The 18433-nt window shown below is 38.5% G+C and overlaps 1 protein-coding gene across 4 annotated transcripts in view; it reads right to left on the reverse strand.

Moving 5' to 3' along the window:
* Positions 1-18433, reverse strand: part of WDR49 (WD repeat domain 49) — a 204440-nt gene that overhangs the window by 127918 nt on the left and 58089 nt on the right. For all 4 annotated transcript variants that reach the window (XM_073626146.1, XM_073626143.1, XM_073626145.1 and 1 more), the window contains 2 exons: positions 11310-11458; positions 7164-7397 (listed from right to left, as the gene is read on the reverse strand). In XM_073626146.1, coding sequence (XP_073482247.1) covers positions 7164-7397; positions 11310-11458 — 383 coding nt within the window. The remainder of the gene's footprint in view (positions 1-7163; positions 7398-11309; positions 11459-18433) is intronic.

The raw sequence follows: 18433 nt of genomic DNA on the forward strand, positions 1-18433 counted from the left end.
CCCCTCCAGTCTGTGTAAGGCAAACTGTCAATCTGTGCCTCCATATTTGTCTCCATATTTTTCTATCTATCTATCCGATCTGCCAATATTTGTTTTGTTAGTGATTGCCAGTCCTTGTCTGTCTGACAACTGTGCCCTTGTTTTGTCCCCTTGTCACATGTTCCCCGGAGGAATCCTTAAGCAACCATGCCAACACACTTTGGGGTTGATTTTCTAAAACTGGAGAGTGCAAAACCTGGTGCTGCTCTGCATAAACACCAATCAGCTTACTGATTTTAACTTGTCAAAGCTTAATTGAACAAGCTGAAGTTAGAAGCGGATTGGTTACCATGCACAGGTGCACCAGATTTTGAACTCACCAGTTTTAGTAAATCAAACCCATTGTGCAGATCCGGTCCACCGTTGTCACTATCAGAAACCTGATCCAGAGAAAAGATGTGCAGGTCATGTTGGGGTGAGTGCATGTAGACAGGAAGTGGCTGAAAAAGGCTGGAGGAAATCACTGCACATCAATGCAAGTCACAGCAAAAGAGGGTGAAAAAAGGGGAAAACAATTTATGTAAAAAAAAAAATTTTAAATTGTTTGCACTATCCGGAGCTTGGCAAATGAAAAGTTATGCTTTTAAGGTTTAGATGTGCTTTCAAAACAAACACAAGCCATACATGTCTATTTTGCATGCAAGCTGTGTTTAAGTAGAGCACACTTAGCACAATAGACAAGCCTTTCTCCTTCAATCTTAGTGAAATTATATAGATAGTTTACACTGTAGATGATCATTGAAAGCAGTAGGATGTCTTTTGGGAAAGGTTTTTTAGCTCAGCGGCATGGTTTTTAACAATGGATTATCCTGTTTGTATTGTATTCTCACAATGTCCACTGAGGAATCATGCTAATTAAAGAATTATGTTACCAAAAAAAACATAAAATGAATATATACTGAAAAAAATAACATAAGAATTTCTTTTTCGTTATATTGATCACCAATTTTCAGCTGGCCATAGAGCAATATTAAACCCAAAAACTGCTGTAGATACTGTTAAAGTGTATATAAACCCAATAACTAAAATGTAATATATTGCAATTTACCAGTCCTTAGATGTGATGGCTATACTCTATTAGTTTCCTTTTTGGGGGCTTTTTTTCCCTTTATTTTCATCTAGTGGTCAGGCAAGTAACACCTTGTCTGTCTTAAGCCGGCCATACATGGATTGAAATTTGTCCGTCTCAACAAGGACCGCCCGAGATTTGATTCATGTATGGACAGGCTGATTGTACCCAATCCACTTGAGTACAACCAGCCTGTTGGACTTTTTACATGCGATTACTACCAGTGGCTATAGTTGTCAACAGCAATCATTGTGTACTTTTGGCTGGGAAGACCAACTGCGCCCCTGTGATGGAAGGAAAGACTTTTGAATCATCTATGGGTTGCTTTAGGGTGTCTCCACTCTGGATGGAGGAGCAACAGAGACCCCCTTAGGACAGAAGCATTGTCAATCTGGTGAGAGGGTAGTGTTAGACTAGCAGATTTAGATGGACTTGACTAACAAATTAAAGCTGAGCTCCAGCAGTTACAGCAACAGATTTTTTTCCTTTTGGGATAAAGGTTTTACATAAATTAATAAAATCTGACTATTGTATACAGTGTATAGTGATAATCAGCGCCAAAATAAACCTCCTGTACCACAAGTGCAATGTGCATAAAAACTATTACTAAATTCCCACAGCTGCTGTAACACTCTCAGTGATTCACCACACCAAAATATACAATTGATCTCTTTTAGTGTTCAACCTGTGAATCATTCAATTAACCACTTCCATACCAGGCTATTGTCATATGATGTCTGCAGGAACACTCTGTCCCTCCGGGCGGGCGTCATATGACGTCCTTGGCTTCCTGCCAACATGATGCGCATGCCCGGCGGCCGCAATGTCCACCGGGCACACGCGATCGCTCGTGACAGAGCAGGAACGTGGATCTGTGTGTGTAAACACACAGATCCACGTCCTGTCAGGATAGAGGAGACAGATCATGTGTTCCTAGTATATATGAACACTGATCGGTCTCCTCCCCTAGTCAGTCCCATCCCCCCACAGTTAGAATACACAGTCAGGGAACACATTTAACCCCTTGATCGCCCCTAGTGTTAACCCCTTCCCTGCCAGTGACACAGTAATCAGTGGCTATTTATAGCACTGATCGCTGTATAAATGTCAATGGTTTCAAAAAAGTGTCAAAAGTGTCCAATCTGTCCACTGCAAAGTCGCACTCATGATAAAAATGATAGATCACCACCATTACTAGTAAAAAAAAAAAATAATAATAAAAATGCCATAAATCAATAACCTATTTTGTAGACGCTATAACTTTTGCGCAAACCAATCAATATACACTTATTGCGATTTTTTTTTTACCAAAAATATGAAGAAGAATACATATCGACCTAAACCGAGGAAAAAAATTGTTTTTTGAAAAATAAATTTGGGATATTTATTATAGCAAAAAGTAAAAATATTGTGTTTTTTTTTTTCAAAACTGTCGCTCTTTTTTTGTTTATAGCGCAAAAAATAACAACCGCAGAGGTGATCAAATACCACCAAAAGAAAGCTCTATTTGTGTCAAAAAAAAAGATCAAAATTTAATTTGGGTACAGTGTTACATGACCACGCAATTGTCATTCAAAATGTTACAGCACTGAAAGCTGAACAAAAAAAACAAAAAAACTGAAAAGCCCCGTATTGAAGTGTTTAATAAATGAATAAAAATAAAACACCCCTTACAATACTATCATATATGTGTAAATGATTCAGTGAATTCGCAACCAGTCCACATATATATAAAAAAGTTGATATTCATGTGTTGTAAAACTTCAATATTGATATAAAGCCAGTTCATAAGTGACAGTAAGTATTAACATCCCCCGCTGTGCTCATCCGTCCTCACTAGGATCTATTATATGTGCACACCGTCACCAGCTAAATTGCCTGCTCACCTCACAGATGAGTTAAAGACTCAGATAATGGTCTCTCCTTTACTCCTCCACGCCAAAACAGCTGATCCTCCTATGCTCTCCCAGCTGTACACCCGCCCTGGTAACTTCAAATGGATTGAGATCAGGAATCTCACTCCTTCACTCCCCACCTACAGCTCAGCTCTGCTTCTCTCAGTTCCGTTGTCAACATGCAATCGCAAATACAGAGTCCATAGTGCTCTCTGCTTGCTAATTTTATTAAAACAGCCTCAAAATTAGGCACACTTACAAGATATATTCTTTAAAACAGCATATATATATAGATAGATAGATAGATAGATAGATAGATAGATAGATAGATAGATAGATAGATAGATAGATAGATACGTCCGCTCGCTCAACACTGGCATACACTTACGGTGGCTGCGTGACATCACAGGCTTGGCTCCTTTCCTCTAGACGTAACCACCCACTCAGATGAACAGGTAATACATTCTTTAATTTTATGAACCCTTCCTGTGGCTGTAGCTATAAAATCCTTCCTCTTTTTAACATTACTTCCTTTAGTGGTTTTACATGCTAAGCACCTCCCACATGCATAAAAGCCTGTTAGGAAAGGTGTCAATGTTCCCATCTTCCCACTGGGAGGGTCCAAATCCTCAGGGGCTAGGATGTTTTTTAAACTCAGTGCCTTTTTTTAATACAAAAGTGGGGTAGGAGGGGAGAACACCCCATAAAACCCTATCCCTCAATAGTATATTCCAATGCTTCTTAATTATATTTTCTACCTTATTCTTTTGGATATTATATCCTAACACTATATTCATCTCCTTCCTTACTTCCTACTTTTTCTTTTGTTAACAGTAAGTCTTTCCTTTCCATATTTTTAACTATTTCCAACTGCTTATTAACAAAGGCACTATCATAACCTTTCTGCAAAAATTTCTTCTCAAATTGTGCCGTTTGTTCTATAAATTCTTCCTTCTTGGTACAGTTCTTCCTCAGTCGTACAAACTGCCCCCTGGGTATATTCAATAACCAGGGTTTATGATGACAGCTCTCGATTGCTATATATCCATTTCTGTCTGTAGGCTTACAGTAATTTTTGGTATATATCTCCCCTTCCTGCACATACATCTCTACATCTAGGAACCTGTTCATGAAGGATAAGAGACTAGCTTCATCTCCTCTCTATACCATAAACAGGTCATCTATGAACCTATTGTAACAGACCAACTTATTTGGTCTATCCGCAAAGACCACCTGAAACTCCCAGTGAGCCAAAAATAAATTGGCTACACTGGGAGCAAAACGGGCCCCCATAGCAACCCCGGTCTTCTGTAGGTAATAACTACCATCATACCAAAAATTGTTATGAAGTAACCCAAACTCCAGACATTGCAAAAGATATCTACGTTGTTTCTTTTCTATGGAGGAATTTCTTAATGCCCATTTTACTGATTTCTTAGCATCCGTAGGTTCAATTATGGTGTACAGGGAACTTACATCCGCTGTCACCAGAAAGAATGGGGAACCATCTATTTTTATGCTTTCCAAAATCCGCAGTAAATGTTTGGTGTCCTTTAATCACTTGCCGACCGCTGCATGCCGATATACGTCGGCACAATGGCAGCAGTGGGCAAATGGGCGTACCATTGTATTGACGAAACGTGCGTCGGGAGGAGTTGATGTGCTGACGTCACTGCGTACTAGTGTTCTAGTGGACAGGCGTCCATGTACAGCCGGCCAGCTATTTACTGCCATCTATTTTTTTAACATTGTAAGTGCAATTTTTAAAAATCCATATTAAATCTGTTCAGATGGTATTATGCTGAGCCTTTCTTTTCTGGGTTCTGTATGACCGCCTTTCGGAGTTTCTCGACTTAGGAGAGCCTCCTGAGTCACCAATAATATCCGGTGGAGTGTGGATCCCCCGAGACACTTGCCTGTCTCTAGGATACGAGCCCGGGATTGGAGATACCTGGTTTACCTTTGGATAAAGGCCCTGACCAGGTTGTAGGTCACAAGCTCCATTAGCTTGCTATTAGGTAAGCTTGCATTTCATATGGTGGTCACATTTTTGATGCGGTGGTGGATTGGTCATGGAATTACTATTTCATTATTCTCTGAACACTTTTTCATCTTTTTTTGAACACTTGATTTATGAATTTGAACTGTTGTCACAGAGGGAGGAATCAATTTATACCTTCCCATCCAAGGACTTTTTACTTCCACGATTCACTTATATGATTGTTTTTTTATTCAAATTTTTATACAAATATATTTTTATATCTAATTAATGTATGTATATATATATTTTTTTTTCTTTTTAATCCTTTTCAGCATTTGGTTTGATCAATTGATCTCATTATTGGTTTGAGCAATTCATTATCATTATTTATTTTTTTGTGTTATTACACCTTTTAGGTATATGTTTAGTATTTAGCACCAGTGGTATTTATTTATCACTTATTCCTTATCCCTAGCACTGCTACATTTCTTTTTATTTACTATTTGTGTATATCTCACCTCTAGCAGCTGCTTTCTTATTTCATTTGAATTTTGGTATAGCGCAGTATTTCACTTTTTTATTTAAAGCAGGATCTGGAGCCAGAAGGAATGTCAGCCAAGCAAGTCTATAACAGGAACACAGGAGAGCATCTCTAGAGATGTGACCAAGGCGAAGGCAGAGATCATCTGGACTGGACAGCTTAAGTAGGCAGGACTGACAAGCAGGATATCATCAACAGGTGAGTCACTGTGGAGAGATAGGAGCTGGCAATTAGCCGACAGCTGAACGGCCAGCTCAGAGAAGGAAGGGCTGAGCGAAGTCCTGACATGATGTTAATACTTACTGTCACATATGAACTGGCCTTATATCAATATTGAAGTTTTACAACACATGAATATCAATATATATATATATATATATATATATATATATATATATATATATATGGACTGGTTGTGAATTCACTTTTGAATCATTTACACATTTATGATAGTAATGTAAGGGATGTTTTATTTCTATTAATTTATAAATTGAATGATTCACAGGTTGAACAGCGCTGTACTACTGTACTATAAGAGATCAATTGACAATTGTATGCACCCATGTTAGTGTTAAATGGTTTGTTTCCACCAGCTGTCACTTTTGCTAACAACTTGGTCTGTTAAAGGAAGTAAAAAAATAACAGACTTACTGGCAGCATCAACAGGTGAAAATAAAGCAAAGAAGCCTAAAAACAAAAACTAATGCAGCCACCACACTTAATTACTCGTATACCAAGATACGTTTATAAATGTGATGGTAGACAAGCGGTTAAATCAAGTTGGCTTTAAGAGCCAGTGAAGGGCTTTCCAATAAAAGTGATTTGGCGGCTCTAGATATCAACATAAAGAGTACTTGTCAGCTACCCTTGCTATTACATAGCTTGTCAGTCTCCTTAAGATATCAATAAAGATACAAAACAAAATAAAAACATTGCATAAAATAAATAAAAATAATTGAAAAAAAAATGAAAGCACCCCCGTCACCCCTGCACACACCCTATATAAAAAGCTCAGTGTAGGGGGAGCATGTATATGTAAACATCTATTGTGACACACTTGCAAGATATCGTGGGGTATTGTCGGAGTGAGAGCAATAATTCTAGGCCCATAGTTCATAGTTACCACTAAACTGATAACCTGTAAAGGTTTTTAAAGTGTCGCTTATGGAGAATTTTGGGTATCATCGTTTTTTGCGATTCCACAGGTGTGCACAATTTTAAGCCTTGGAAGCTGATATAAAGTCAAATGCATGTGTTCATTGCATCTAGAATCATTTTAATTGTTTTTGTTACTGTATAATTGCATTCATCAAAATTGAGCTTCACAGAGGTACATTTTTTTGCAATATTTCCTGTTCAAGAATGTTCTAGCATTTAACCGTCTGAAACAATAGTACACTAAGATATGTGGAAATAATGAGCTTGATGATCCCAATCAGTAGCACAGTGGGTAATAATGATGACTGTGCTATAGAGGTCAGGTTCCACCAACTAAACCAATGATGTGCTATTGATCTGAGCGAATTCTATAACTGAATCTGTCTGTATTATTCAGCATCTGCTTTCATTACATTCCTCCTCCATGACACACACACCTCACTGTATTACACAAATCTGTGACTTGCATTTAAAGCTTACCTGTTTAAAAGTCGAATTGTACAGCACGCAGGTTACTGGTTTCTCGTGGCTTGTCACTCTTTTGCTAGCCTCACTCTTCATTTCTAGAACTGCCAACTGATTGTTGAATGACAAAAAGAGACGTCCGTGGGGCTCATAGAAATAGAAGGTTAGTTGAAATTCCAGAGTTTTGGGGAAGATCCCAGCTAAACGTTGTATGCACACTTGATGATGAACATCCCATATCCTCAACACCTGCAAAAGGATTCACAATACAGCTGGTAATATTGTATTTTCAAGGCTATTACTGTATCTTATGTATCCTCTATAGTAAATGTGCGGCAGAAATAAAAGGATTCATTTATACCCAATGATAATAAAGCAAGAATCAAGTTGTGACATAATAGTTTTCTTCCATATATGTTTATTGAAACAGTTATACTGAAGAATGATAAAAGAAAAGACAGTATGACAGTTTTTTTGCAATATTTTTGACGGGTTAAATTAAAGATAATGATGAACTGGAATTACCAATTTACAAATGATAGAAATAAAGGCGTGTAATAAGAATTCTAAGCAATAAGGGGAGAAAGAAAAGTGAAATAAAAAATGTATTTGGATATACACTAGATAAACGTTTTATATATGAAACGTTTTGGAAATGCGTAATGTTGACAATGTTGTAGAGCTATGCAATATAGTTCTGAGAACAGGATACAGTGAAAACATTATAGAATTACAGGAAAATCATTGGGGACATGGGTTGGGCAGGGATTCTCTGAACTTGTGCTGTGTTTTGGAAAACTAATGCCCTGTACACACGGTCTGATTTTCCGACGGAAAATGTGTGATAGGACCTTGTTGACGGAAATTCCGACCGTGTGTAGGCTCCATCACACATTTTCCATCTGAATTTCTGACACACAAAGTTTGAGAACTTGCTATAAAATTTTCCGACAACAAAACCCGTTGTCGGAAATTCCGATCGTGTGTACACAAATCCGACGCATAAAGTGCCACGCATGCTCAGAATAAATTAAGAGACGAAAGCTATTGGCTACTGCCCTGTTTATAGTCCCGACGTACGTGGTTTACATCACCGCGTTCAGAACGATCAGATTTTCCGACAACTTTGTGGGACCGTGTGTATGCAAGACAAGTTTGAGCCAACATCCGTCGGAAAAAATCCATGGATTTTGTTGTTGGAATGTCCGATCAATGTCCGATCATGTGTACAGGGCATAATAGTAGAGAATAAAACTGAGAAGCAGGCATGGTTTTCTGAAGGCAAGGGAGTCAAGTGTCTTGGTTTTGGGGAATTTGAAATGTTAAAGTTTTTTTTCAGTTTGGATAGAGCTGTGCCATAGCCAAAACAGGAAGTGAAAGGAAATCCATCCAAAGTAAGAGATTTCCTGGTTGTCTCCAGGGTCACCAGAACTAGTGTTCCCTATTGGAAGATTTCCCCTCTGCTACTGTTCTGGGGACAACCCAAAATTTGGGATTTCTATCTTCACTTTTAATGATAACGATAAACAGGACAAGTAGAGAGGGGGAATATCCCTAATGGGGACACAGACAGCAATAAAAATCTAACAGGTGTTCCAATCCCTTTCTTCTCTGTTCAAATGTAATTGATTAACTTAAGTTTAGGTAGAGTTTGTTGAACAGATTTGATCAATTCTGTTGTATCAAATTAGTACAAAGACTTGGCAGTATTTGAAAAATTGTCAAGGTTGACTTTGGCATTCTGTTGGATACCTGTAATACTGTATGAGTCATACACAGAATGACCTCACACCAAAAGTTAATAATTACAGGGTAAGACCATAAAAGATGGCAAAGGTGAGTTTTAAATTGTTGATATTTGGGATAATAAATCCAGCATTAAGTTTCCAAATTTAATGTTGAAAGCAAAGTAGTTTAATATTTATAATATTTTGAAGAACATTTTTAGCCAGGGTTCCTTTATTATTTCCTTTCTGATGTGTGCCCTGCTTTTTTCTAACATCTTCTGAAGATTTGTCTAGGAAGGAGGACCTTTTTTTTTGATATAGGGAAACTTAAGAGTATCTTAAGAGATTTTGAAAAAAAAAAATCTAACCATGGAATTCAATACTTCATTCGTCTGGGGCTAAGAAATCGTGAGTTTTACTGAAAAGTAACAATTTTGTTTAGGACAGAAGTTGGTGAAATATTAGGATGGGATAGCATATTTAACCTGTAGAAAGGAGAAGAACATAAGCTTACCACCTTTGTATAATGCATGTTTAGATATGATAGTTTTATATTAAAAGAATTTAGTTTGAGGTGAGCATGACATGCAAATATCACTTACATGTGAGCCCTACTTTTGTGAGCCACTGTTCTTATATGCTGCACACTTCTATATAGGGGCCTCAAAGAAAACATGAACAGTTGGTGCATTGTGAGATTTTATCTTGGAGGGGGCAGAGATATACGTCTATTTTAAGAACAAAATATCTATTCATTGGACTTGATGTTTTGAAGGAGCCAATCCATATAACGATAGCTAGATAGATAGATAGATAGATAGATAGATAGATAGATAGATAGATAGATAGATAGATAGATAACTACATTCATAATTAAGTGTTTTTTATGATGGATGTGGGCATTTATAAAAAAAAAAAGTGATTCTAGCTGACCAAAGCAAAACTAAGATACTCTTCCATGCATCTAGTGCATTATGGGAAAATGAAAGAAAAATTATGATTAATGGTCAAAGAAGACAAGAACAGTTCATCCTCCTTAAAATGATTGTGCCAGCAAATTATAAAAACACTCTAAGGAGACTGCTACTATTATCGGAAAAGATGTGTATATCACTCATTAGTGCCTGATTTTATACCATTAGCATATCTCTTTACTCCTATTTGGCAGTCATTGGTTTGACAGCCTGCATATCTTGCTAGGAGGAAAAAAACATTACAACGTGAAACAGATTGAAGGGAAAAGCCACAGATGGCCTTGCTCTCTGTGGATGGAAGAAGCACATAGGATAGCAATGAGCTATTTTAAGGTCAGAATACATAAATCCTGTTCATTCTGTGTTTAGAGCTCAATTGCAGTATTTCAGCAATCTGCATGATATGCTAAGGAGAAAAATCTACTTAAAGTTTCTGTTTATCTAGATGCAGCGCTCACCCCATAAGGGGGGCGCTGGAAATAACCCAGGTCTCCCTTACCTGTTCAGAAGCTGTCAGGCCCGGTATCAGTTCCATAGCACACCAACAAAACTTAAGCTCAGTCTAGGGGTGTCTTTTTGAGGATTTATTGCAGTAGTTGAACTCTGGTGGGTAGAGGGATGAGGGGGCAGGATACTCCAAAACACACTTGGGCATAGAGGACAGATTCCCAAGCAAAGTTTTGTTCCAACAGTATTTAGTCCTTCAATAGCAGTATTGCTGGTAGTTAAGTATTGCTGGAGGTAGAGCGGACAGTCAGCTAGTCTGAGACTCTGTAAGAGCAGTTACAGTCCTTGTAGCAACTGCTGGCATCTACCTCTCAAAGCACAGGCACACCTGGAGCTCTAGGCAAAAGATCCTATTCACAATGTCTACAGACAACTCCCCAACCAGCTTCCCCGGGGCACTCTTTAGTGAAAGGGTCTATTTCTAGCCAAGCTTCCTAAGGTAGTGTCCTTCAGCAAATTTTAATTTACCTAGGCTCTTTGAGGCCCTTAGCCAAGCATACGCTGAGGCCTAACAGCCACAGATCTTCAATAACAGAGGCTGCCTCATAGGGTCAAAAGCCACCTCAGAGAAGAGAGAGCGCTGAACAGGCCCTCCCAAACGTTTATATTCTCCCTAGCCACACCTTCTGGGCAGACAGAAGCAATCAACCCCCTGGTTTAGGGAGACCTGACCAGACCTGAACTTGCTGCTCAGATAGGTACAACAGAGCCAAAAATGAAATGTATCCAGCCTAGGGCAGAGCGCTACACAGAAATCCCATATGCTCCTTATTAGCTCCAGGCATCTGATGAACCTTTTATTAATAAAAATTGTTAAAATTGTGCTTTTAGCCTGACACAGCCCCTTTAAGAAACTTTCAGAACTGTTGCCCAGGGCATTGGGTCTGCAGAGCAATTAAAAGAGTAAAAAGCAACACCAGGATCCTACAGTATTAGTCTAAGGATAAGCATACCTTATCTTTAGAGAAACTGAAAAGCTGCTTGCGACTGGAGATGAATTTGACGGTCATCACACTGGCCATATTGCCTTGTAGAATCCCATTGGGTTTGGAGATGACATACGGATTCCACAAACAAATCTTATTATCAATTCCAGCAGTTGCTGGCAGGAAAAAAAAAAAGCATAATAAAATTAAGAATAACAATTTTTTTTTACCATTCATTTAAGTGATATGCATATTTAGTCATTTTGTTTTGTAAAAATATACGTGACTGTTAATATATTCTCCTATTTTAAGAATTAATTTAGTGAATATCATGTCACTGATAACTATGGTATTATTGGTTGTATTATGCTAGCTCGTGGTCTTATTTACTAGGGCAGTAAAGAAAGATCACCATCAAAACACATCAAATGTTCTCTGAATTTTGTATATCTTGCCTGGCTAGTGGGAGATGGCATGTGTTTGCAGTTTGCATGCTGTTTTCATTCTTGTTGAATTTCCTGTTTTGCTCCCAGATTCCAAAGACATACTTATTATTCAATTGTCTGTATTGCATCCAGTAGGGACATTCACTTGAGAGTCTCATGGCTGATTTGATGATCACATGATTGGAAACCACTCTCATTGGTTTACAGTTATCAGTGGTGACCCCAGTTGCCTGTGACGGCTGAGACTGGGGACATATTTATTTTATTAATTTAACCCCTAGCATGGGATCTTTAATAAACAGACTGTGGGCAGGAAGTTAATGTACATAAGTGGGGACTGCATTTTTTTGATTGAAAACAACATGTTATACACTAGTTGTCTTCTTTAAAGTACAATACAGATTCTGCAGGCATTTTTCACAGCATTTGTCTTACTATAACCATGAACTTGGCACAAAGTACTGTAACTGGACGATAACATTCCCATGAATTTTAATAGAAAATAAAATGTGGCCAAACTGCTTCTGTGGAAATAGTCTCTGGGACTTCAATAATATGTGAACACAGCTTTTTGTAATGCACTGTATAGTATGCTCATGTCTTTAAGGCAACATAAAGGACCTTTACTTTCCACAGAAAGAAAATAACATTGTTATATAATACAGTCAGGTATTGGAGCGAATGACCACACACTGTTCAACAAATTATTTGTTTAGTAGTAGCGGTTCACAGACAATTTAACTTAGAAACTCAGCACAGATATAGTAGATTTCATATGTGCCAATTTCAGCCTCATCCACAGAATAAATTGTCAAACTGTGGTACTTAAAGTGAACCTTTACTCTAATGTGAAAAAAAACTAAATGTTTTACAGTCTTGCCAAAGTGGATAAAAAAGTAATGAGTATGTGTAATGGAAGTACTTCTCTGGCGCTTGAGTGAAATCCAATGTAAGTTGTCATCTGATCTGTAGGCAAGGACCACTCGATGTGATCTCTTATTGTCCTCTTCACCAGTGTTCACATGACTAAGTGCCTAGGCTTTTTGAAATGTAATCAGTACTGAAAGAAGCCTGATTCAGAACTTTCTGGAGGAAAGGCACATTGTAGCCACTGGAACCAGAGCCCTCCCATTCCCTTGTTCATGCTGCCAGATCACACCAGTGGGACGAGAAGCATTCATCCCTTCTCTGTATTCCACATGTTTCTTCACCTCCCTCAAGATGCTAAGATGCTTCTGTTGTCTGACAACTGATTAAGCTTCCTGGGCATCTCAAAATAAAGAAGAAATTGTAATTTGGTGAAAGATACTTGGATGTTCTACCAAAAATGTCACACTTAAAATGTTTTTTAAATGCTATAATAGCCTGGCAATGCCATTTTTAAAATGAATTCTTTATTTTTCAAAGATATATAAGAACAAAAACGGGTCAAACTGACATCAAGTAAATACAAGTTTCGGTTAATAGGTACAACACATGCTTATTCATATGATTAAACATAACTATTTTATACCAAGGAAATATGATGGTATTTAGAGCAGAATCACTATTTCAAAAATAGTAGGCAAAGGTTCAATAAGTTGAAAATAAAATAGTTCAATAAGTTTCTCGAACTGTATTTTAGGCTAGTCACGCATAATTATCAGTAACTAAGAGTAGGACATAAAAAGAAATGAGAAGAAAGAGTAAGTTCCTATACAGTAACCAGGATGTCCAAGTTTTAAAATGTTTGTGAGATTTGTTCTTAATAAATGCCATAAGTTGTTCTATTAATTGAATTTCAGAAACTCTTGCATGCCAATGTGCTAAGATTGGTGGGTCTGTTTTCTTCCAGAGAGCAGGTATGCAAGCCTTCACCGCATTTAGGAGGTGTTTGAGAAGTAAGCTTCTATAACATTTGAATGATATTTGCATACAGGCATACCCCACTTTTAAGTACACAATGGGGTTTATTTACTAAAGCTGGAAAGTGCAAAATCAGGCTCACTTCTGCATAAAAACCAATGAGCTTCCAGGTTTTATTACCAAAGCTTAATTGAACAAGCTGGGGTTAGAAGCTCATTGGTTTCCATGCAGAATTGAGCCTGATTTTGCACTTTCCAGCTTTAGTAAATAAACCCCATTGTGTACTTAAAAGTGGGATATGCCTGTATTGTGCAATAGGTAGGCAGCTGGCATATTCTGAAGAAACCAGCCTGTCAAATGTTTAATGGAAGTCTTGACACCAGACCAGAAGTCGGCTAACACTGTGCAGTCCCAGAAAATATGTAGGAGAGATCCCTCCATTTTGCAGCCTCCCCAGAATATAGGGGACACCTGGGAATTGATTTAATGTAAATAGTTTCATACCATCTTGCAAGTATTTTATACCCATTTCTTGATAAATTATTATCTAATAACGCTTTTTTTGAGCAAAAAAAGAATTTTGTCTTTTTGGGTTTGGGAGAATGTTTTGCGTAGATCTTTCTAACACTTAAATAAGAAATTAGGTTCTTATTGATGTTCTCCAGAAATTAACATGGAATATGATTGTGATAATGCATGTCTAATAGGGACACCTTCTTTACAAAGTTTCTCAAATGGCACAAGTGCTGAAATAGTTTGATATGTAGGAGGTAATGATCTTAGGAATGATCCGAGTCATGAGCAACGGATATAATCTAGATCAGGGCTAAAAGATGCTTTAATTCTTGCATTAGTCATTGATTTATTCTGATAGGAAAAGTGGCACAGTCAAAATATACCTTTGACAGACAAGGTATTAAGTTAAAAGCCTGAAGAATAAAGCGGAAATTGGGGTGAGCCAATAATAGGCAGAAGTAGGCTAGGTTGCGTGGAAAGATAGGTTGTCTTCAAAATAGTTTTAATGACTTTAATGGTGGAAGTGGTATCAAATTCAAACCCTCAAGGGGTAGGGAAAGTAAAGCTTTTAGGTCTAGCCAGGGTTATCTTAGGTCTAGCCAGGGTTTACGATTTTTTGTACACCAGTCTAATGCCCCGTACACACGGTCGGACATTGATCGGACATTCCGACAACAAAATCCTAGGATTTTTTCCGACGGATGTTGGCTCAAACTTGTCTTGCATACACACAGTCAAACAAAGTTGTCGGAAAATCCGGTCATTCTGAACGCGGTGACGTAAAACACGTACGTCGGGACTATAAACGGGGCAGTAGCCAATAGCTTTCATCTCTTTATTTATTGTGAGCATGCGTGGCACTTTGTGCGTCGGATTAGTGTACACACGATCGGAATTTCCGACAACGGATTTTGTTGTCGGAAAATTTTATAGCCTGCTCTCAAACTTTGTGTGTCGGAAAATCAGATGGAAAATGTGTGATGGAACCTACACACAGTCAGAATTTCCGACAACAAGGTCCTATCACACATTTTCCGTCGGAAAATCCGACCGTGTGTATGGGGCATAAGAGTCTCATAGATGAACAGCAGCATGATATTTGACTGGATCAGGAAACACAATACTGCCCCGTACACACGGTCGGACATTGATCGGACATTCCGACAACAAAATCCTAGGATTTTTTCCGACGGATGTTGGCTCAAACTTGTCTTGCATACACACAGTCACACAAAATTGTCGGAAAATCCGATCATTCTGAACGCGGTTGTAGTGATCGAATATATATTAATATATACTGGTTGATATGATGTAGAGTGGGTATGATAATGAATTAGTAAGTACTCTTCCGCAGCAACCCAATTCTTCCAGAGAGATGCACTTTATTGACTTCCAACACAGAACAAAGTCTAAAGTCCACAGATGACAAAGAAATCCGACAGAGGAGATATAATTCAGAACCCCATATTCCTAGGCCTGTGTGTCCCCAGCCATACACAGACAAGCCTCACCTCCCATACACAGACGAGCCTCACTTCCCATACAGACAAGCCTCACTTACCAAACCTATAGACTGAATGCCATGTTATATTCACCAGGCATTGAATGGCTGAGCAATTTGATTGGCCGTTTCAATTTAGGACTTGAACAGCCGTGAACCACCCCAATTTGCACTCCCGCATATCAACATCAACAAGTCCCCTTTAGATATATGTAATTAGATTAGATTAACATACCACCTGAATACCCTTTGAAATGTTCAAATAGACTTGCATAAGATTAACACATCAAAGAGTCTTCAGCTGTTAAAATTCAGTTGGACAAATCAACCATTCGGTCAACATTGACTGCATGTGTACATACACACAACAATGTCCCACATAAATCGGTGAACATTACAACATATTACAACAGCGGTGACGTAAAACACGTACGTCTGGACTATAAACGGGGCAGTAGCCAATAGCTTTCATCTCTTTATTTATTCTGAGCATGCGTGGCACTTTGTGCGTCGGATTTGTGTACACACGATCAGAAATTCTGACAATGGATTTTCGACAACAAGGTCCTATCACACATTTTCCGTTGGAAAATCCAACCGTGTGTATGGGGCATTACACCTCTCAATTTGGGAAGTTAAGGTAGATCTATTTATTCTAGCCTTTTTCCTCCCCATAAATTATTTTAAAAACTGGGTTTGCAGATCTTGCAGATAGTTCTATGGAAGGTTAGCTGAATTTAAAATAACTGAAGGCCATTTTAACAATTTTGCCTGCAGAAATCCCTTACATTGAGAAATCTACCAAATACCATACAAGGGAGTTCAGTAAAGTGTGTACATGGTAATAGTATCACTCACTTCTGACACATTCGACTAGCATGAAGTTTGGTGCTCAGGGTTGTATTGACTAACCTTCACTAAAAAGGTAAGTAGAATAGTAAAGAACAAAAATCAGCATATAGGTGACTCAAGGAAACAAAGCATGGCTGAAGGAGAAGTGTAAAAAAATATCCATTTGAACAATTATTTCTGTTCAGTCTTCACAGAAAAATGACAAGCCGTGGAATCATATTGGTTCTAGTAATTATGGTTAATTTTCAGGATTTCTAGAGACACAGGTAGTAGAGATACTGACTCAGTTAAAAAAGAAAATGACGTATGGCCAAAGCTCTTTTGGCCATACTTCTCATGTGGGTCACAGGAGTGCACTTACTTTGCTCTCCTGTGTCCCAGAATCAGCTGACCGTGGGTTAAAGCTCGCTGTTGCCTGACATCACAGAGCTTCTCCAGACTTTTTCCTGAAAGCTGCCGCTATGTTTTTGTATGGATTGTTCAGAGCCTAGTACTTACTAACTTATTAATTCTGGGAAGTCCACCTGAGCACTTTATTTGTGTTTTATGACTGTTGTTACACTGTGTTGTACTAAGCAATCAGTGGTCATGTGTTTTTGAGCTTAGAGGCAGTGGGGACAGCTTGCAGCATCAGATCGAGGCTGCAGCAAGTAGTTAAGTATGTATGTTTCTTTTTTTTTTATATTCCCCTTTAAGGCTTAATAAAGAAATGGGCTCTGATGGTAGATAGAAATTCTAAATATAGGTGTTTGACCATTAACTGATCCTTTTAATCAACCTCTTTTAACAGGAAAAGTTCCCCATTGGCAGACAGCTAATATTTTCCTATCCACAAGAAAGTTTGCAAGGTAGCAGCTGGCAATTACAGGCCAGTGAGTTTAACAACTGTTGTAGTCAAGTTAATGGAATCACTCCTAAAAAGAAGGATCATTGATTACTTAAAAACATACAATTAGCTGGACCCAATGCAGCATGGCTTTACTGAAGGCAGGTCATGTCACACTAAGTGAATTTTATTGAGTATATCACTTATGTTTTGGACCATGGTGGTGCTGTGGACATGATCTTATCTTGATTTCAGCAAGGAATTTGACATGGTTCCACAAAATTATTAAAATCTTGTACAAGCTAGGACTTAACTCTTGGGTGGTTCAGTGGATATGCAGGTGGCTAAAGGATTGATTGCAGTTGATTGATTGATTGAAGGAGTGTGGTTGTAATTGGGATTCATTTGGAACAGAGAGCAGTCACTAGTAGTGTACCACAAGGCTCTGTGCTAGGTCTTGTTCTATTTAATCTATTTGTAAGTGATATAACTAAAGGTTTGGTGGGTGAAGTATATATTTTTGCTGATGACACAAAGGTATGCAATAGGGTTGAGGGTTGACATCCCTTGAGGTGCGATGATTTGACATTGCTGGAAGATTAGTCAAAGTGGGGGAAACTTCAGTTCAATGTTTCTAAATGTAAAGTAATGCACCTAAGGAAAAACAATTTGTTGATAGAGTACAGTATTGGGTGTACCGTGTTGCCCAGCACTACAGAGGAAAAAGATTTGGAGGTAATTATTTCAGATGACTGCAAAGTGAGCAAACAGTGTGTCCATGCAGTGGGGAAAGTGAATACAATTATAGGATGCATCACTATAGGGATCACCAGAAGGAGCCCCTGATTCCCCTATATCAGTGGCATATATTACAGGGGGCGGGGGGACAGTCCGCCCCGAGTGCCACACATTGGGGGAGGGTGTCAGGCTGGCTATCAGAGGCAGGACAAGTCAGTGGCAGGTGCAAGAGGTGCTCTCTGCTCTGTAGCTGTGCTGGCTCTTTGTGTTCGTTCGAGTCAGCTGCTCTGTCATTGAGCTCACATTGAGCGCTATACTGCCACCTCTGCCTGCTTCATATATGTGTGCTCCTCGTGTTACTGCCTGTACTGTATTTTCACAGGGACATGTGAAATCAAGACCTGGGACAAGGAAGATCACCTTACAA

This window comes from Aquarana catesbeiana, linkage group LG04 (assembly GCF_042186555.1).
Source record: "Aquarana catesbeiana isolate 2022-GZ linkage group LG04, ASM4218655v1, whole genome shotgun sequence".
Taxonomy (NCBI): Eukaryota; Metazoa; Chordata; class Amphibia; order Anura; family Ranidae; genus Aquarana; species Aquarana catesbeiana.